This window comes from Mustela nivalis (assembly GCF_964662115.1).
Source record: "Mustela nivalis genome assembly, chromosome: 13".
NCBI classification, from domain to species: domain Eukaryota; kingdom Metazoa; phylum Chordata; class Mammalia; order Carnivora; family Mustelidae; genus Mustela; species Mustela nivalis.
In genome coordinates, this window is record NC_139032.1 from 71703300 (window position 1) to 71725366 (window position 22067).

Here is a 22067-nt window from a genome sequence, read left to right on the forward strand (position 1 = left end):
GTGCATTCTTAGACCCAAACTTCAACAGTTTGGGGGGGAAACCTGTGTCATGTGTGGCAGAAGAGTCATTGTTATTCTAGACATACTCCTGCCAACTCTGTTGCCACTGGCACCTCATGTTTTCCTATATAACACTTTAATGTCCAAAATTTTCACTGAGAAGTTTTATATAATAGTTAAAAATGGGAAAAAACCCAAAGGCTACCAGTAGGAAATTGTTTATATAAATTATGTCAAATTGACTGATTAAATAATATGTGGCCATTGAAACTGAAAAATAATGTTTAGTGACAGAAAAATGTCCTCAATATAATGTTAACTAAAAACTCAAGTTTACAAAGTAGTATGGGCACATATACATAATGTGTCTAGTTATATGTATATATGTTAATATACATAGGAATACATATGTAAGTATATTAACAGAATTATTTATGGGATTGTGGGTTATCTTGATTTCATTCTCTGGGTTTCAACATTTTTCAAATTTCTGCAATAAACATATATGCAAAAATATTTTTAAAATTTTTAAGTTATAAAGCAAATGTCAACATCACTCTAAATGCTAAGTCACTACAAATATTACACATATGCTTAGTGTCAGGAAGAAAAAGGTGGTCTGCTGTAATGTCAACTAATATCGTCTCTCAGATAACCTTCCAAGGACTTTATGTGTACTTGTACTTATTCATTTAATCCTGAGAATGGTCCTATGAGTTCAATACATATACAACAACATATACATACACACATATATATACACACAAACTTGCTCAAGACCACATAGCTAAAAGGTAGTAGAGGAAGAATTTGTATGTAAGAAGTTGGTCTTAGAGTATATGTGCTTAACTATGATACTATTTTGTTATCGCTATTATTATTATTATCATTATTTTTTTGAGAGGGAAAGGGAAAAGGAGAGGGGGAGAGGGAGAGAGACCCTTAAGCAGGCTCAATCTCACAAGCCTGAGATCATAACCCAAGGCTCAATCTCACAAGCCTGAGATCATAACCCAAGCTGAAATCAAGGGTCAGACACTTAACTGACTGAGCCACCCAAGAGCCTCCATCACTATTATTTTTTAAAGATTTTTTTTTAATTTATTTATTTGACAGAGAGAGATGACAAGCAGGCAGAGAGGCAGGCAGAGAGAGGGGAGGAAGCAGGCTCCCTGCCGAGCAGAGAGCCCGATGCGGGGCTCGATCCCAGCACCCTGGGATCATGACCCGAGCCGAAGGCAGCGGCCCAACTCACTGAGCCACCCAGGCGCCCCCATCACTATTATTTTTTAAAACATTATTCTGGAAGTGTTGTTATACAGTTTTATAATAATGCAATAAAAATGACAAATATAATTACTAGAAAGGTTGATGATGTTATTAATGAAAGACCCAAGGGTGACTACGAAATCTTCCAGAAATATTAAGGCAGTAAGCTAAATAGCCAGCTACCCCAGCAAACAAATCATATACCATAGTTAAAAATAACTTTAATAAAAATGCTGAAAGATAATATGGAGAAAACATGAAAATTCAATTAGAAGGTATATCAGACTTGAACAGATTGAGTCTTAATATATTCTGTGTGAGAAATCTGAGTATTTTACACATGTAACTATTTTAAAAGAATGGCTTAATTGTAATTTAAATTGAATGCCATATAAAATGGCTTTAGTACTATTCTAAGATATCATATAAATATTAAAATTTCACAACACAATGTGACTTATTTTTCTTAGTTTTTATCATCTCAAGAGTTTTGGTTTTTAAAAAAGTTAATTTTTCTAGATTGCCCCACTCTTCTGGACTTAAAAATTATTTTGCAGATCAATCTTGCAATCTCAACACTGCATAAATTAATTACCAATTGCAAAGCCATTTTCATAGTCATAATTGTATTCGAGGCAATATTTTTTGGTCAGGTCCTCTAATCTGCAGTCAATGTCCTCAGCATCACTACAAAATGATGGGACCTGCAAATAAAAAATGGAAGAGTATGAAATGTAAATTCCACGTCTGTGTGCTCTGGATAAGCCCTTTATTCTGTTGGTCTTCCATTTCCCTCTACAGGAGGGAGGAGAGGAACAGAGCTCTTCCGGCTTCTGGACAGACCTTGCCCCTCGCCCAGGCCCTCCCCTGCAGCCTCTAGTATGGGTGGACCAGCAGGATTAGTTCAGGCCTTTTTTCTCTTGCATGTCTCTGATCCCCAGAAGTCCAGCACCCCTGGCATATCTCTTGTCTCTAAATGGTCACCCCATACGGCTCTTTAGATCTCTTTTCTCTGATTCTATCTCCCACCCATCTCTCAGTCCTCAGAACTTTCATCTGCCTTCTGGATCTCGGGCATCAGCAAATCTCCTATTATTATTATTTTTTGCACCTCTCTTCATGGTTCCTTCATCTTTGTTCTCAATGACACCTCACCTTTCAGTTTCCTCAAACCATGGATGTGGCGGTGGAGGAAGTGTCCTCCTCACTCTTCCCTGCTATTTCCAGATCACACTCCCATGCCCCTCCTTAGGGCCTCACAGTCCTGAAGCTCACTGCGTAGTAGATGGCCCCTCTGTGCGGCAGCCACCTACAGCCTTTCCCTATTCTGCATCACCCCCTCATTCCAAGAATATCCAGTAACTGTCGCTGTTATCATTCTTGGTGATTTCTATATCCATCTGGCGAATCTCCCATCACCTTGGCTTCTCACTTCCTTTTCCCCCTCTACTCCAGTCTTCCAGCCTTACTTTCTTCAGTGCGGTCATGGTCAAAACCTCAGACCCAATCATTACCAATAACTGCACCCTCTCTTACACCCGGAAGTCTTTGACTTCATCAAATTTATAATTCATGGACCCTACCACCTCTTCGCTGTCTCTCATCCAATGTCTCCACCACCTTGTTCATCCGTCTTAGATTCTATGGCTCATAACCAGGAATCCCTCCTTCACACGCACCCATATCCACCACTTGTCTGCAGAACACATCACCCTAGTTAAGCTAATTGCTCTGCTTTCTTTACACGTGCACCCACATGGTTAATTACAGCTTGAGAGAAAACACAATCCTGCTTCCTGCCAATCCTACCACCTTTCTTTAGCACATTCATTTGCATTTTCCTAGAAAATGATTTTATACCATCAACTCCCTTTCCAAACTCTCACAACTCCTACCCCAATCCTTACTCTCTCAGCTGATCACTCCGCATCTTTTTTTCTGTGAGAAAACAGAAGTCAGAAAAGATCTTTTGACACATTTCTACCCCTGGGTGTACCCACTCGTGTATCTGTGTCCCTGCGTACACTGCCTCCTTGGCTCCCCTCTTTCTCTCACACTGGACGTCAACCCTACTACCACTGAATCTACCCTTAGCATCTATCCAAAATCCAAGCTGCCTACTCTGTTAGGGATACAAATATGTATATAACACATTTTCTCCGAGATGTTCAGCACAAATTAAATACACTGTTTTGCTTTCCTATAAACAGTGAAAAAGTCCTAAACTAAAATGCATGAAAAAGAAAGTCCTTTCAATGTTCAATTATCTCTCATAAAATAAATACAGTCTACAATGGCATTTTTGTCATACTTTAAATAATAAAGCAGACATTTTCAAACCACATGGACCCCACGCTTCTCTGGCTTTCTGACTCAGAATGTTTTTAAAAACTCAAAAATGTTTTAATAAAGATTCACTTATAATTCGTTCCAGAAGTCCAAAACCTATAAGCAATCCTAACTATTAGGAGCAAGTTTGGATTACAGAGAGGCGGGAAATCATTAGGACATGAAATTCCAGTGGCAGGTTACCCTGAGGAGCTATGAAAAGCTCAAGAGCATCCTTTAAAATCCAACAAATACTGCGGACATACCATTTTCCCCAGGGTAGTCTCAAATGCTTCAGAAAACTTCTTCAGCAGATCTGTATCATCACAGCGAGTTGCTTTGTATAGCATCTCAAAGGATTTGAACCCATGATTTGCAAAACGTTTTACTGGAAAATGTTAGAGAAAACAGCTTCAGTTGGTTAAGTGTTTTCAACACAAATATTTAATTGTCTTTGTAATAACTGTAACTTAGGACTTTGGTTCTAAAATGATTTTTGGGCTGGCTATAAAAACAAGAGATGACAGTTAAGACAATTTCCTAGGCATTAATTGATCATAATAAACCATGAATCAGCCAAGCGGCATCATACCCAGTTACCCCGTGAGGAGGTTTGCTTTGATATATTATTCTTTAGTTTACAACCACATTAAGAAAATAAACATTTAACGGAAAAAGAGATTTAAAAATTTTTAAATTATATTTCTGGGAATTTCTGAAAAATCCTGTCTGGGTCAAAGATATCTTTTATATCTATATAATTTTGTATCATATATATTTCTATTATATTTTTAACCAAAATACATTAAAAATTTTCTAACTATGATGGATAATCATAATCCTTGAAAGTGTAATTCCCACAGAGAATTCCCCCTTAGATCAGAGACTTGCATGGTTAGACACAGCAAGCTGTCCCATAATATTCTGAGACAATGATTCCTAGTAGCATCAGGATGAAAATCCTACTGTCTAAATCTGTGATGGAGGTGAGTGATATTGCAGAACTTTTAATTATTACCCAAATTTGTGGGAAAAAGTAGCTCAAGTAATTGGGCTTTATTCTCTTTTCAGGACACTGGCATTTAAACTCCAACTATAGTAATGAATCAAGGATCCATTCCAAAGAGTATTTATTTACGCTAGACAAAGACACTGGCTATTTTTATAATTATACATATATTTAAGATTATGGAATAGCTCTAAATATAAATCAGACCTGCAGAGACTGTGACTGATCTTTCTCTATCACATATAATAGATCTTACTTTAATTAAATATAAGCTCTTCTACAGACTATGAGACTATAAGTTCAAGTTTATAGATCAAGAACAACATGCTGACATTTCTATTTCTGGCAAATAACAAAGATTGGGCCAAGATGGGTTTGCCTTAAACAGAATCTTGTCCTGTACCAATCAATAATGAGACTCTGATGGGCTAACTTTCTAAATCAAGGGCTGAGCATTTCTCTTATTCACAAACATTTCAAGTTCACGATACCATTATTTTTTTCAAGTAAGCTCTATGCCCAGTATGGGGCTCAAACTCATGACCCCAAGATCAAGAATTGCATGCTTGCTCTACTAACTGAGTCAGCCAGGTGCCCTTCATAGCACCATTTTTCATTCATCAAACCCAATCCCCGTAGCAAGGAGGTTTTCCTCTTAAATACCCCGAAACATACACACACCCAAACACACATACACACACACATGAAAAGAGTCCAGAAAGAAATTAAAACTTACTAGCACAGTCTGGCCACTCAGTGGAATATGGTGGCTTCCAAATTCCATCTTCGTAAGCACAGTAATACTTCTCAGTAGACCCTTCTGTGAAATCATAGCCCTCCGAGCAACTTAATGTGCAGTTAACTCCAGCACTATCTTGAGTACATATAAAATCCCCATTTACAGGTGTAAATGGAACTTCACAGGGAGAAGCTGCATTAAAAAAAAAAAATGTACTATTTCTACACAGTGGTTTAAACAATATGAATTAAATTCTATGAGTCTAAGCTGAATTTTGGAAAAGGACTCCTCCTGTCCATCAGCATTCCTAGAAGAACTTTCGCCATAAACCCTTAGTGTGAGAACATGACCACATATGCCTCTTGGTTCCTAGGCAGGCATAGTTGAAAAGCTGTGCCTGTGTGTGACTAGAGGCTGTGCATATTTTATAAATGCTAAGCTACTTCTGACTTGGAGTTGTTATTTGTGGCCTTCCTATAGTGAAAGTGATAGCATTATGTAGTAAGTACATTTGCAGAGTCTGTCTCCTCAGCTATTCAAAACAGAATTATGACAGCAACGTTTTGTACTTTCAGTGAAAATGTTAATGAAATGTTAAAGACCACCCTTGAAGAAAATATTTCTATGTATCATGAAGTGAGGCAATGACAATAGGAAATGCAAATAAGATCCGTCTGTATTCTAACCTTGCGAATCTATAGCACACAGTCCATTTTCTCTCGCTAAATACAGCAATTACATATAGCGAATGGCGACTAGCTTTCTGGAGGTTTTTTTTTTTTTTTAAGATCTTATTTATTTGACACAGAGAGATCACAAGTAGGCAGAAAGGCAGGCAGAGAGAGAGGGGTAAGTAGGCCCCCCGTCGAGCAGAGAGCCCAATGCAGGGCTCGATCCCAGGACCCTGAAACCATGACCTGAGCCACCCAGGCGTCCCATGAAAAGAATACCTTTTATGACAATGTGGATGTCACAGCTTCTGTTATTGCCCGAGGGGTCAGTGGCTGTATATCGCACTACAGTCTCCCCGTGAGGGAAAAGGTCTCCGGGTGAATGGCTCCTGGTGATGAGCAACACGGCCCCTAGAGAGGAAAGAAGAGGAAAGAAGGGACCCAGGCTGGGGGTGACTGGTCTGCGGTCACTTCATCAGTTCCCGTATTTGAATTTTTACTTTCTCTTTATACAAACCACCTAAGCATTCAATTTATGTTGATTTGGTTACTAGTAGAAAAATAAAAGATGCAATGTTTATACTGTAACACAGAAACATTAGATTCAAAAACCTCATCGGAGTAAGGCATTCTTGCTAAATAAATGGTTTTCCCTGAGTAGATCAGTCTACTGGGATACTGGAAAAATTTTAAATTTTTTATTTAAATTCAATTTAGGTAACACATTATTAGTTTCAGGGGTAGAATTTAGTGATTCGTCAGCTGTATATGACACCTGGTGCTTGTGACACAAGCGCCCTCCTTAGTGCCCGTCACCCGTTTATCCCTTCCCCCCACTCACCAATATTGGAAATTTAACTAAGAAATTTGTTTAATGTGCATTTTAATTGTCGCTTACTGGGTTTTAGTGAGACCTTTAACATGAACTTCAAATGTGTTTCCTCACTTTTTTTCTACTTTCCTATGAACCTTTCTGACTTTAGGGGACAAATCTTGGAGAAATGAAGAGGACTACAGAGAAGTATACGAACAACATTACTGAAGTGCACAGTTCATGCCTTCAGGACGATGTAAACATAGAGAACTTATCAGAAATCCTCAAGTACAACAACTAGTATAGGTTTAATAAATGTGCATTATGAAGGGAAATGAAGGGAAATCCCAGGGGCAGGTAAGATGAGTAATATTAAATTATATAATTTTATCCTAGCATTAAAACACATTACCTTATATGATTATTCATTCCACTTAAACAAGGAGTAATTTGCTTTTCATTTCTTTTAACCTTTTTAAAAGCTTTTAAAAATGAAATACAATTCAGTGTTAACCACGCTGACCACAAAATCTCGGCGTCCGCACCTGAGTTGTCTGAGAACTGAGGCTCATCCCACACCGCAGGGTACTCCTTCTCTGAGACCTGCATCGGAGGTGGGGATCTGCACCAGTCTATGCTAGGTGGTTCTACATCTAAAAAAACAGGAGAGCAGAGAAAGAAGTTACAACTGGTATTCAAAAGTGACGCAGTGGGCACAAGAGAACTGACGTCTACTTGTGCTAGCAGAGAACCTTGACCTTGTTCGCTGGCCCTGGAGCCCCCTTTGACAATGAGATTTGTGGTAACCCTGGTCTCCAGGCAAAAGAAAGACCTGACTCTTGTTATTTATTTGGTCCTCTGCCTGATGAAGAAGAAATACTAGGGTCCTAAAATCACTCTGAGCATGGCCATGTACAAGGCAATTCTGGGGGTATCTGGATGACTCTGTTGGTTGAGCGTCTGGCTCTTGGTTTTGGCTCAGGTCATAATCACTGGGTTGTCAGATCAAGCCCTTAATAGGGCTCCACACTCAGCATGGAGTCTGCTTGACATTCTCTCTCCCGATGGCTCACTATCTCTGCCCTCCCCCCGCCAATAAATAAATCTTTAAAACAAAAGTTTTTTTTGTTTGTTTTGTTTTTTAAGGCAATTGTGGATGTGGTGGGCATGCCACCCAGAGTAGTGAAGCTAATGGACCAGGAAATGAAGAGAACCTTCCCAGAAAAGCAGAAGGAGTGAGATGACCAAATCTCAGGACAGGCTAATTTAAGGGACTCATCTGAGGTCATTACGCTAAAAAACTGCAACCATGGGCATTAAGACCAGGGTATTTCTACCGGTGATAGATAAGAACATATACTCGGAAATTAAATGAGCTGTATCTGTGAGAATATGTAGATTTCTGTTTTATGCTAAGTCTTTTCTCTTTTCCTGCTTGTCATTTCATTAGTGCAGTACCTACTGATTTTCTAGACTGTAAACGCTGCCGACCCATGACGAAGTCTCTCTTGCAGTTAGGTTTTCACTGCAGAGCATGGCACCTGGTCCATAACCCACACACAGGAAAAGTTGCTAAATAAAGAAAAATGTGAAGAAATGCTCATTGGAGGACTGTGCACTTGAAGGGTGCCGAATTGAGTCAATTCAGAGTTGAACTGACAAATCCCGCAGTGTTTACGGTTTTCCCAAAAGAAATTACAAACAGGTATTTCCAAGATTTTCTTAAACTTATCTGATCCTAGGTAAACATTTTATTTTTTCAAAGATTTTATTTACTTATTTTTCAGGGAGAGAGAGAGGGAGAGAGCACAAGCAGGGGAAGTAGCAGTCAGAAGGAGATGCGGGCTCCCCGCTGAGCAAGGGGCCTGATGTGGGACTCCATCCTAGGACCTGGGATCCTGATTCGAGCTGAAGGCAGATGTTGAACCGACTGAGTCACCCAGGTGTCCCTAGACAAACATTATAAAGTTGAATTTCAGGCATAAGAGAGCAGGAAGACTCAGTTAATTACTGTCAAAAGGACAGGAGGTACTAGTGGAGGCACTGTCTCCAAAGGGGAAAGAAAGCCTGTTTCAAAGCAAGTGAGGCCGCATTCCTGGAATGCTAAGCAAAAGCATTCCTGCTTCCTCTCATTTATCAGTAAGAGACCCACACCCTGTCATCCAAGGAAACAAGCAAATACAGGCTTTGGAATATTTTCTGTCTTTTTCTGTCTGTCTCTCTCTGCCCCCTCTCTCCTTGTCTCCCTTTCTCTCACCTTCCCCTGCTTCCTCTTCTTCCCCATTTCATCTCTCTCTCATAATTTGAAAATCCAGTGTCTAGCTAGACACTTGAGTACACGTTTCACATTTCATCGTGCTGACTCTTCATTGTGAAAAATTAAAACTTGGCAAATGCTTGAACCACAGTTCCATGTCTAAAATCGCAGTATCACAGAAAACAAATCCAGCGTATTTTTCATATGACTGGTCAAGTTCATGTTTAAAACAACACTGAACAAGCAATAAAAAAAAAAAAAAACCACCACCAAGCACTATGAAATGAATGAGGCTGATTTTTACTTGGATCTCTTTTTAGCGACTTTTACCCAAACCTATAATTTCTAAGATAAGGAGACAGTCTGATCTGCATTAGTTATTTTAAGAAGTTATGCAAAATTCTTGAAATATTATGAATTAAATGTGTTGAATTTTTAAACAAGCATATTAAAAAACATGAGATGAATATAGGAGATGTCAATATGTTTCCTAGAGCTTAATGTGTGTCAGGCACCAGCTCAAGTGGTTTATGAATTTTAAGTAATTAAAAACCTCATAATAACCCTATGATGTAATATATTTATTCATTCTATTTTTGGATAAGGAATCAGAGGCACAGAGAAACTACTGGTCACACTGCCTTTAAGTGGGTGAGCAGACTCAGAATGGGCTCCAAGTCTGTGCTCTTGACCACTACAGACTGCTACGTGTCCTGTCTTTCCATGCATTACATCTTGGTGATGGGTGTCTGCTGTCCACTGTATATCTGCTCAATTGACTGAAAACACAAAGACGAAACTGCAAATCAGTGCATGTCCCCACCCCCCAAAAAGGACTAGGACTGACCTACAGCAGTGGTTGTAGGAATGAAGAGGCTGGGACAGATTTCAGAGACAACAAGTAGATCAAAACAGCAGAGCTTGATAACTCATAGAATGTTGGTGACAGAAGGAAAGGAGTCAAGGATGACTTCCAGATTGCTAGAGGTAGGTGTTTGGCTGGGCCCCTTTCTGAGCTGAGAAACATTCTAGGTATGGGTGAGTCTGAAATGCCTCTAGGACGTCTACAGGGAAAGCTCAGTAGGCAGTTCTATACATTCGTTTGAACTTCTGAAAAGAGATTGAGATAGAAATCTGATGGCGGTCAGTTAACAGAATCAGTAGGAAAACTACAGAAAGAGAAAGAGAAGAGGACTAGGCTGGAACACTGGAGATGAGTCACCGTTGAAAGCTGGCCTGAGGAAGAGAAGCCAGTAGGACAGAGAGAACAAGGAGAAATGAGAACAATGGGTTGGCGAATCAAGAAAGACTGGTGTCGGACTATGGAAAGAACCTAGATGTCCATCAACAGATGAATGGATCAAGAAGATGTGGTATATATACACAATGGAATACTATGCAACCATCAAAAGAAATGAAATCTTGCCATTTGCGACAACATGGATGGAACTAGAGCGTATCATGCTTAGCGAAATAAGTCAAGCAGAGAAAGACAACTATCATATGATCTCCCTGATATGAGGAAGTGGTGATGCAACATGGAGGCTTAAGTGGGTAGGAGAAGAATAAATGAAACAAGATGGGATTGGGAGGGAGACAAACCATAAGTGACTCTTAATCTCACAAAACAAACTGAGGGTTGCTGGGGGGAGGGGGCTTGGGAGAAGGGGGTGGGATTATGGACATTGGGGAGGGTATGTGCTTGGGTGAGTGCTGTGAAGTGTGTAAACCTGGTGATTCACAGACCTGTACCCCTGGGGATAAAAATATATGTTTATAAAAAATAAAAAATTAAAAAAAAAAAAAGAAAAAAAAGAAAAGACTGGTGTCGGATAAGCTAGGGAAGGAGACGGTTTTAGTAAGGAGAGTGTGGTTAAAAATGTAAAATCTAGGGGTGCCTGGATGGCTCAGTCGGTTAAGCGTCTGCCTTCAGCTCAGGTCATGATCTCAGGGTCCTGGGATGGAGCCCCACATGGGGCTTCCTGCTCAGTGGGAAGCCTGCTTCTCCCTCTCCCTGGGACCCTCTCCCTGCTCATGCTCTCACTCATACACACTCTCTCTCAAATAAATAAAAGAAAAATCTTTAAAAAAAATGTTTAATCTAAGGAAAGATTGTGTGAAATGAGAACTAGAAAGTGTGTAGTAGGAGTAACTCTAGAGACCATTGGGTACCCTGATGACAGCAGTTTATGAGTGGAGGGGACAAGAGCCAGACATATTGAGTGACTTTGAGAATACATGGCCCTTGAAACAAAACAAATGACAACACCTGGGAACTTTTCAAAAGGCCCATATTGGAAGAAATCAGAGAGAGATAGGGATATGTAAAGGGTATGTAGGTTTCAAAGAGGGAGTGGCTTGAGTAGGTTTCAAGGCCCATAGGAAGAATCAGTAGGAGGGAACTGTCAAAGATAAAGGAGCAGCAAAGCCCTTTAGATTATTCTCACGAACCCACCCAAATAATTTCAGCGCTTACCAATAACCTTGACATGGAAAGTGCAGCTGGCTTGGTTGCCAGAGAGGTCAACTGCTGAATATGTGATGGCAACATCTCCAATTGGGAAAAGGTAAGGTGGGGTGAAAGCTGGATGAACATGGATTGATACCTTTTAGAGATAAATAAATATTTTGAAAGTTAAAGTTAACAGCAATGATACATTTTTTAACTTAAATATTATTAGGAAAAGTGAAATTTAAACAATGATACAGTATTTCATACATATAGCAAATAGAAAAAAAAATTGGGCACAGCCCTTTGGTGTGTTTCTTTCCAACTATTATTCTATTTATACAGTTTATATAGCTGGCATATGTATGAAATGTTATTCCTCGTTTTTTAAAATATAGTATCTTAAAACATTCTTTACGCTGTTACATAGTCTTTAGAACTTAAGAAAACTCTTAAATGTCTCCAAAATTTTCTATAGAATATGTAGATGCTAATTTAAAAAAATCTATTGAAGGACATTAAAACTGATCCCAAATTTTCCTATAAAAAACTGGGATGAACAGTTTTGTACAGGTAATTCTAAAATTTTAAAATTATGTCTCTATAACACATTTCTAGGACATAATTACTAGTCTCAAAGTCACTAACAATTTATTAATAGATAATACAAAATTTCTTTCCCAAAACATGGTAAAAATTTGCATTCCCATTTGTCAGTATCTGACAGTGTCACTGCTAAAGTTCCCACTCTAAGTTCTCTGCCCTGTATTAAATACCATTACTTCTTGGTTAACTCAAAAATATGACACCAGGTCACTGTTTTAGTTCACAATTTCTTAATGCCTCTGACTAAGATTACATTCTCATATGTTTGCAAGATATAGATATATTCTTTCCTTTTTGAATTACACATTTGCCTTCTTAGGCCGTTTGAAAATTATATGATAGAAATACATTTATATTAATGTGTTAGGTAATGAATATTCTAACCTTTGACAAGTCTGAAGCATTTTTCTCAAATTTGCTATTTATCTTTTAATTTGGGTATTTTTAAAAATAAAAATCTAAAGATACTTTTACAGTCAAATGTGTTTGTCTTTTCTATTGTACTTTTAAAAATATTTCAACACACGGGGGAACATCTAGTGTGAACTCTCATTAGACCCTGAAATATGGTGCTGTATTCCTCTTAGTGCTTGTTGATTATGATGAAGGCAACAATAATGCGTGTTTTCACAGGCCTCTTAATGTAAAGTAGAAACCACACATGATAGACATCACCTACAGTACATTTAGTCCTAGAAGTCACACTTGTGCTGTTATTTATTTTTTTAATTATGTTCAGTTAGCCAGCAGAGAGCACATCATTAGTTTCTGATGTAGTGGTCAACGATTCATCAGTTACTCACAACACCCAGTGCTCATCACAATCCAGTGCCCTCCTTAATAACCATCACCTGGACATGTGCACTTCAAAAATTCAGATTTAAAAGTTACCTTGTCTTCAGTTACCTAAAGAAAAATATCATGTGATTTCATTTAACACAGAATCTAAGAAAACAAAAAATCACATCCTGGATACAGAGAACAGGTGGTGGCTGTCAGAGGAAGGGATGGGGGAGGGGGTATGAAGTGGGGTAAAGGGGGTCACAAGTTACGAACTTCCATTTATAAAATAAAAAAATCTTGGAAATGTAATGTGCAGCATGGTGACTATAGTTATTTTTTTTTAAAGTTACCTTGATTCTAAGTATATTCAGCACAATGATTACAACAGTGTTTGTGTATGTGCTGTGACCTCCCCTCATACCAATATAGCCTGGCTGGCACAAATTATACATGTTTACACACAGTTGTGAAAACAATATACCATAAAAGCATCTTTGTGGATGTGAATATTAACAGTGTTAAGTCCTAAATGAATTCCTTTTTTAACATCTAATGGATAATTATCTCAAGCTATATACAATACTGAAATGCTGTATTCTGTGTTAGAGAATGCTGAATTAAGAACTGATCTCTCCTTCACGTTGGCCAATATACAATCATTTAGGGCTCATTTTTTTTTTTTTTTGGTCATTTTTTCTCTTTTTTTTTTTAATTTAATTTTTTATTTTTTATAAACATATATTTTTATCCCCAGGGGTACAGGTCTGTGAATCACCAGGTTTACACACTTCACAGCACTCACCAAAGCACATACCCTCCCCAATGTCCATAATCCCAAACCCCCTCCCCCCAGCAACCCTCAGTTTGTTTTGTGAGATTAAGAGTCACTTATGGTATGTCTCCCTCCCAATCCCTAGGGCTCATATTTTAAAAGATACATTCATAAAGAGGAATTCATATTGTTTCCACATCTTTTTTTTTTTCTTAAAAGTTCAGCAGAGCCTCGGTAAGGGGCAAAGAATTCTTAATCAGGTAATCTTAATGGATACATAATACAACAAATCCATGGAGTACAAAGTTTCCATTTTAGAGATTCTTATCTGAGATTTCTAGTTAAAAACTCAAGGCCGATCATTCCTCCAGCCAATGAGGCATTAATATTTATGAGTACAGTATATATAGAGAGAATGGTCATTAGTGTAGTAGTAAATCTTCGATATCTCACATATTTGCAGTGCATTTAAAATCCATTCAAAAAGGATGCAAATGTTCACACAAACATTACCTTTTCCCCAGAGTTGTCTTTACTTGTTGGGATTTGCCAGGTGATATTGGCAGAGTCTTGCTGTTCCTGAGTCTTGACCTCTATGTCCTTAGGACAGCTGATTTGAGGAGCCTCCACATCTGACTCAGAAAATGCACAAATCAGTGAATCGATTGCTGGGTAATTCTAAGTCATTTAAGAAAGAGGTAAAAATATGTGAATACTCTGTGACTCATTGTTTCCAGCCCAGTTCCAGATTAGTTTGGAATATGCGGCGGCCTTCAGCGTGGCTTATGAGACCCTTCCTGACCTGGTACCTGTTGACCTCTTAGCTTCATCTCTTATGGTCCCTGACCAGAAATCACTCTCCAGGCTGGATACTCTCATTCCCATACCAATTCCCTGGTCTTTCTTGCACCTGTGCCTTTGTGCCTGAGTCAATGCCTTCACCCTTCTTGACCTAGATAACTCCTTGTGCTTTCTCAGCTTAGACACTAGCTCCTCAGGAAGCGCCCCCTCCACAGGCTCCCACAGCCCTCTGTCCTTCCTGACCATAAAACTCAACATGCCATTTTGAAATTGAATTTTCGCCCCCCAGCAGAATTCGCATTTGTTGAAGGCTAGGATAGCTCTTGTCCCATTGTGTTAAATAGTACACTGGAAGCTTGGTAAAGATTTTTGAATGGAATGAAGAAACAGAAAAAAAAAATGTTAACTGTGGCCAGAAGGAACTACACTTGAAAACAAGACTGTCAAGTAGAATTAATTGGCAGTGCTAAAATGCACTGTCAAAACAACAAATGGAAGCCAATGATATTTTCTGCAGCAAGAAACTCTGTAATACAGATACGGAGTTAGACAGAGGTGGTAACGTTAAACATATCCACATCGGTCACTGTAGAGCTAAGTTCTTATATATAACATAGAAGTTCTTTATTTTAAGTTATGTTAAATTAGGTCTACGATAACTTGCAGCTGGATATATCCTAGTTGATATAATCTGAGTCTCATATCTTGTTTTTTGAAAACTTTATACAATTTATATTTTCTTTTTCTTGGAGGGGTTGACACCTAGACACTTTTCCCCCACAAATATGAGTTACCATATTGACTCTGAAAATCTAAAAAAGTAGTTGAGTTTTTATTCACACTTGAATAATAGTTTAACTGGATTTGGAACTTAAAGTTTCTATTTTTTTTTTCTGTATTCTTTGGATATGGCTCTATTTCCTTCTGGCATTTAGAGTTGTAAATGAGAAGTATCATGTAAGTCTGCCTCTTGTTTCTTTTGTGCAGTTTCCCTTTTTTCTCTGTGAAACTGAGTTAAGATTTTCTTGTTAAACTCTGGACCTCAGAAATTTTGCCAGTCGTGAAACTATGCCTGTCTAATGGTCAGGGGCTATGTATGGCTGATCCCATGTTTCGAGTTTAGCTCAGAGAAGCTTCCTTCTACTAGTAAGAAAGTTCTCCTCCATCCACTTCCCTCTTTCCTTCTGGAACTCTTTGTTAAATGTACATTGGGGCTTTTTCCTATCCTTGGTATTTCTTAACTTCCATCTTTTTTTATTTGATCACTTGGGATATTTGGGTTCTTTGTTTATTATTTCTCCATTCTGAGGGAACTCTCAGTTTGGTTCTTCAAATCACTAATAGTGTTTGCAACGACATCTGTTCCATTTTGTTTACCCTTCTCTTAGAGATATTTTTGATGTTTTTACTTCTGAAAACTCGTTTTTGTTTTCAACACCCCCCTTTTCATAGCAGTCTGTTCTGGCTGCAAGTAAGATGGCAACGGCCTCCTGTGAAAATTATGGGATGCAGGTTTTCAAGGGGAATGGGGTGCCTGGGTGCCTCAGTTGGTTAAATGTCTGACTCTTGGTTTCGGCTTGGGTCATGATCTCAGGGTTGTAGGATCAAGTTGAGGATTTTCCCTCTCCCCCAATCTTTAAAAAAAACAAAAACAAAGCACTGATAACTTGCTTCTTTTTAAATGGACTCAGTCCTATGGGCTTTATATGGACCAGAAATTCCTCAGAGATTTTCATCTCCTGATGGACAACTTACCTGATTTCCAGCTTTAACATTATCCTTATATTCTACTTCTTCTGTCATTGCCTGGCCTATTAGAATTGGATTTTGTAAATCCATCATTTTGAAACAGAAACCTTCATAGAGTGTATTAGGATAACTCCTACCACTTTATCTTGGATTTGCAGCAAAAGCTGCAAAGAGGGACAGGCCCACCCTGTACGAACATGCCATTATATAGGAATCTCGTTTTCAACCTGACCAACACAGGGGGGCCTACCTTTACACACAGCTGTCTGAACTTTGACGTTCCACTTCCCAGAGGTGGTGCATCTCACTTCTTCTCTGACACCTGATAAAATGAATCCTCGGCGGCAACTGAGTTGACAGACCGTCCCAGGTCTGGCAGGCTGCTTGCCACAGCTGTGGGGGGAGATGATGACCCCTCTGGGCTTCTGAAAGGTGGGGCAGTGGCGCTCTGTTGTAAGGAAATGAAAGAACGTTATTTGCATTCCCACCAATTTCAAGAAAAATAAAATTATGCTGCCTAGGAAATGACATACGTCATTAAATGGTATCTGTTTATGACACTGAACATATGATACATTATAAATAATGCTAAACTATATATCTTTGGTTATCTCATGTTATTTTGTCAGTGTAGCAATACATTGAAAAACTTCTAACTGGCATTTTAATTAATGCCAACTGTGATTTTTATCACTGGCTTGGAGCACCTTCTTTCAGTCTGTAGAACATTTATCGCTCTAAAGTACAAAATAGTAAATTAGGGCGCCTGGGTGGCTCAGTCAGTTAAGTGTCTGCCTTTGGCTCAGGTCATGATCCCAGGGTCCTGAGGTCAAGTGCAACATCCCCGCTCCCGGCTCAGCAGGAAGCCTGCTTCTCCCTCTCCCTCTGCCCCTCCCCAAATCATGCACTCTCTGTCTCTCTCTTTGTGTCTCATTCTCTCTCTCAAATAAATAGATAAAATCTTTAAAAATAAATAAACTAAAATAGTAAATTAGAGTCCCTCTTTCATGGATTAACCAGTATAGTCAGCAACCTATCTCCATTTTATGAGTTCTTTTGATTCCATCTTTTACTGAGCACATTATAAGAAAAATTTTCATTCCCTCCCCCAAATCACTATGTCATTCTGGGGCCCTGACCCTTTATGTTATCTTTGGAACAAATGAAGGAGGCAGAATGCAAGTAGAATGGAAACTCCAGACTAAGACTTACTGTGGGATGTGTGTAAGTGTGTGTGTGTGTGTGTGTCCACCCATGTGCACATTTGTTTGCTTTGTACTGATTCTACTGGCAGCACTCCTAGCATCTTTAATCTGTATTTCCGATATAATAACTGCTAACATTTATTCAGTATGTACTATGCCAGGCATTCTTCCAAGTGCTTTACGTGTATTGACTCACTCAATCCTACGCACTGAGGGGTACCGTTATCATTCTTGCTTATAAACAAGAGTGTTGAGGCACAACTATGGGAAAGTTACCCACAGTCAACATCCTTGAGGTCACCCTGTAGGTATGTGGCAGACTCTGTGTGCTCCAAAACATTTCACCACCACGCCGCACCCCCCCCCGAAATTTCTTTCAAACTCCTGCCCCAGCAAAAGCAATTTTTTCTGAAAAATTGGTTGTTTCTTTATTTTTGCACAATACGTGCCAAACGACTGCCCAGACTTTCTGTTGAGCTGCAATAAAGAGGAAAATCAAAGCCAAATTTGTGGTTCAAATGTAATGACCCTGTGGGTCTCAATATCCCTTATTTAGGGATGGTTCTTTGTAAATTAAGAAAATTATCATTTTAGCTTTGATAGTCGTTGAAGATTTTTTTCCCTGTTAATATGCTCTTTTTTATTGTTTATGTTATTTTGGATAAATATTCTTTCATTTTTATATAGCCTAATCCACTGATTTTATTTCTACCTTTTTTATACTTAAGTTCTGAAATTGGTTAACATTCACATATTTTAACTATACTCTCTAATTTTTAATTTTTAATTTTATATTTTAAAATCTACAAAGAATTCATTTCAGTGTCTGGTGTGAATTAAAGACACACAAGAATTTCATTTTATTTCATTTGTTTTTCCCAAGGAGCTAGCCAATTTTTCCATATTACAAATTGAATAAATCTTTTCTTCTCAACTGACCTGTAATGCTTCCCCAGTAATACAGGAGACTCATAAGCTTTGGGACCTATTCAGTTGTCTACATCTATACAGCAGTACTGGCAAATTCTTCATTTTTTTAGTTTTAGTATATATTTTAAAACCCCATAGAGCTACTTTCTCTTTACTATCCTATATTACTCTTCCCTTTTGATCTTGTTTTTGTGATTTTTTGTGTACATATTCTTTCAGATAAGCTCTAGAATCACTACCTACTTTGAAAAGAGGAGCAAAAAAAAAAAAATCTCTTTTAAGGTATTAAATGAGATTGTACTTTACCTATAGATATATCTACAGAGTACTTCCATTTCGATAAAATTTTATAAAAATATTAGTGTTCTGTCTCTAACATTCTATAATTTGTATAACACCATTTCTAGACACTGCTGTTTGAAGTTATTGTTACATATTTTATATTTTCCATAGGTTTTCTGAATGTGATTTTTCTCTATATATTCTATTTATCATTGTATATGGAAAAGTTCTTTATCTGGTATTCTTACGACATTTGGGAACTCTCAGCTCTCTTAGTAGATTCATTCCATTTGGGGGTAGACATGTAATCTATCAAAGATGATGATTTTAAATCCCCAAAGCTCTAATCTTATGATTTATTACAAGTGCTCCAGCTCTGAGAACAATACTACACAATATGGATGATTCTGGGCACGCTTTTCTTTTCCCAGATTTAGTAAGTCTGCCTTATATTGTTTCCATAAGCGGTTGCAAGTTTAATAAGGACATCTTTTTTATTATGTCACTTATCAATATGAGCTTCTCAGAATTTTATTGAAAATGTGTTTTAAATGATGATGAATGGCATTTTTATCTTCTGCTAAGTAACCATGTGAATTTTTCCTATTTGTTACAATGAAACAACTTATTATGTTGATTGATTATATCTAATTTTAACCACACCCAGTGCTCCATGCAATTCGTGCCCTTTATAATACCCACCACCTAGTACCCAAGCCCTTCTGCAGACCTAGGTTAAACTGCTGTTTTGACAGGCCATTCTTTTGGTAGTATATTTGCTGTCATAGTTTATTATCTGTTTTTTGGTAATAGCTATCAAGTTGGCAACTTGTAGTAGTTTGATAATATAAATGATTTAGCTTTCCATTATTTGGGCCAAGTTATATGGTATAGAGTTACTGTTTTCTGAAAAGTTAGAAAGAGTTTCATTGATCCCTCAGTCATATTTGGAGTAATTAATGCTCAGATAACGTTTTCCACTTTTTATAAGTAATTATACACTGCCATTTCTACTTTCTTCCTGACTCGTTTAAAAAACTTTATTTTCATAGAAAATCATACATATCACAGATTTTTAATTTATGTGAACAAATTTATGTATAGTGTTTTATTATTCTTTGAAAAATCAAAGGCCTCTATATACTTTGTTATAGCTTCTTAGAATAATTCTGTTTTTGTATTTTTCTTATTTATATTTTAAAAATCTATTATGGTAGGAGTGCCTGGCTGGCCCTGTCAGTTCCAACTCCTGGTTCTGGCTCAGGTCATGATCATAGGGTTGTGAGATCAACCCCCACATCAGGCTCCATGATCAGCGTGAAGCCTGAGATTCTCTCTCCCCCTCCCTCTATTCCTGCCTCCTGCATGTGGCTCTCTAAATAAAATATTTTAAAAAATTAAAAACAAGTATCTCTTCATTCAAAGATTTCCCTCTTACCCATTCTACAGCATCCCATCTCCCTTTGTAGTTCATTTTCCTTAATTATTAGTATGTATTTCTTTCAGATTCCATTGCAGTCATTCTTTTCCTAACTTTTGAATTTAATGTTTAGTTTCAATCTCCCTGTTTAAAATGAAAGGATTTATAACTACAAAACTACATCAGTGTATAATTTAGCCCATGTCTCATAACTGGTGTTAGGAGTTTCTCAATTTTGTTTTTTATCTTTTTAAAAATTGCATTTTTAACTTCTCATTTGTCCATTGAATTCATTTCCTTTATTTCTTTTTCTATTGAAGTCTTTATGCTTCAGTGTTTTTGTCTGGTTCCATACTTTAGAAAATGCTAAGAACAATCATTAATAACATTGACACTGTTACTTGTGTTTCAAATAACCTTTCTTTTTTGCTGGTTGCCTTTTGATAATGTAAAGAATTCACCTGAAGTACAGAAATCTAAATCTTTATGTATCTAAATCTCTTCTTCTTTTCTTTTATTCTTAGAAAATTCTTCTCCATTAAAAACTCAGATTGTCTTTTTATTCTCGAAAGTTCTCCTGCATAAAATTCCACATCTTTTCTTATATTTCACTCCTTAATTTGCCTGATTTAATTAATCAACTTCGTTTAGTGATTTTTTTGTATGTATGTAGTGGAGTCAAAATTAATTTTTTACATAAGTTTTTTCCCCATTGATTTCTGGAATTTCCTGTACTGAGTGTTATACTCTTCTATAAACAAACGTTCATTTCTGCACCATATTTAGTCATGTATAGCTCCATTGTTCTGTGCATCCTTATACAAATCATGTCCTATTTTTTAAGTACTGTGGGTTCACAGTCTGTCTTATGACAGAGAGAATAAGTTCTCTCTCATTTCACTTCATGTTCAAAATTCTTCTCTTTTGTACCTGTCTATTCTTCTATAAATTTTTTAAAATCAGAATTTTCACAGTAATTACGGTGGTTGTCAGAATTTGGGGTTTACAGTAAGTTGTTCCCCAATAAAATGTAAAGAGAGATGCAATTTCCTTTGATAGTTACAAAAATCCACCGAGATGTGCATATGTTTTAAATCATTAGAGAGATGTGCACAACAATCTTAAGAACTGAGAACAGGAACACCTTATTAGAGGCATTACATTGTTAGTGAAAGACTGGGTCCCTCAGAGAGAAGGTGGACAGTCATGGAACCAGGGAAAGAGGTGATTCTCAGGAGTAAACATTTGTATTTGCATAGAAAATCTAGCCTAAGGAGACAACATCCCAACTAAAGAGGTTTATTGAGATTTACTGTCCCATTGTAAAAGCCACCTTTTTTATAGTGATAGATCCAGCACCCTTACTTAATTCTGTGGAATATCTGAAGAAGCAAACTCCCTTTGTTTTGGTCTTATGCAAAATAAATGCGTTCCTGATTTGGGTGTTCTTGTAGATTGGCCTACAGGGAAATACCGTGTTTGTTGGGCCTAAGTCTTAGAGTATTGGTACCAGTAGGTATGTCATTGCTAATGAATTGAATTTTTGTTTCATAGTAAATTTCATTCTCCTATCCAGGAGAGATTAATCTCTTCCCAGTATGGTAAGTTTTTCTGAGCTTGCACAGTGAGGATCAATTCTTGGACTGTTAAACGAATTCCCCCAGACCCTGGAAGCTCAATACCTTCCTGGCAATACCTTCCTCTATTATCAACCATGGATCCAATACCAGATAATACTAGAACAAACCTGTAAATTAATTTGGAAGAAAGTGACATTATAAATGATACTGATATGAAATGAAACTGATATTATAAATTAATATCTAGTTTCCCATCTTGGGTCTTGGCATATCTCATTTCCTACATACAGATCTTCTTTTTCCTTTTTTAAGGAGTTGGTTACTTTGATTTTGGAAACAAAGGCAAAAGGAAAAATTAAATTTCCTCACTGCCTACATCCTACTGACAAGTCCTTGAAAGGCG

General features: G+C 37.6%; 1 protein-coding gene across 3 annotated transcripts in view; it reads right to left on the minus strand.

Moving 5' to 3' along the window:
- The window catches only part of SVEP1 (sushi, von Willebrand factor type A, EGF and pentraxin domain containing 1), a 181881-nt gene that overhangs the window by 92715 nt on the left and 67099 nt on the right, over positions 1 to 22067 (minus strand). For all 3 annotated transcript variants that reach the window (XM_082696828.1, XM_082696827.1, XM_082696829.1), the window contains exons 7-14: positions 16498 to 16695; positions 14211 to 14329; positions 11564 to 11693; positions 7376 to 7483; positions 6296 to 6427; positions 5343 to 5537; positions 3864 to 3985; positions 1865 to 1973 (exon numbers count right to left, since the gene is read on the minus strand). In XM_082696828.1, the coding sequence (XP_082552954.1) occupies positions 1865 to 1973; positions 3864 to 3985; positions 5343 to 5537; positions 6296 to 6427; positions 7376 to 7483; positions 11564 to 11693; positions 14211 to 14329; positions 16498 to 16695 (1113 nt within the window). The remainder of the gene's footprint in view (positions 1 to 1864; positions 1974 to 3863; positions 3986 to 5342; positions 5538 to 6295; positions 6428 to 7375; positions 7484 to 11563; positions 11694 to 14210; positions 14330 to 16497; positions 16696 to 22067) is intronic.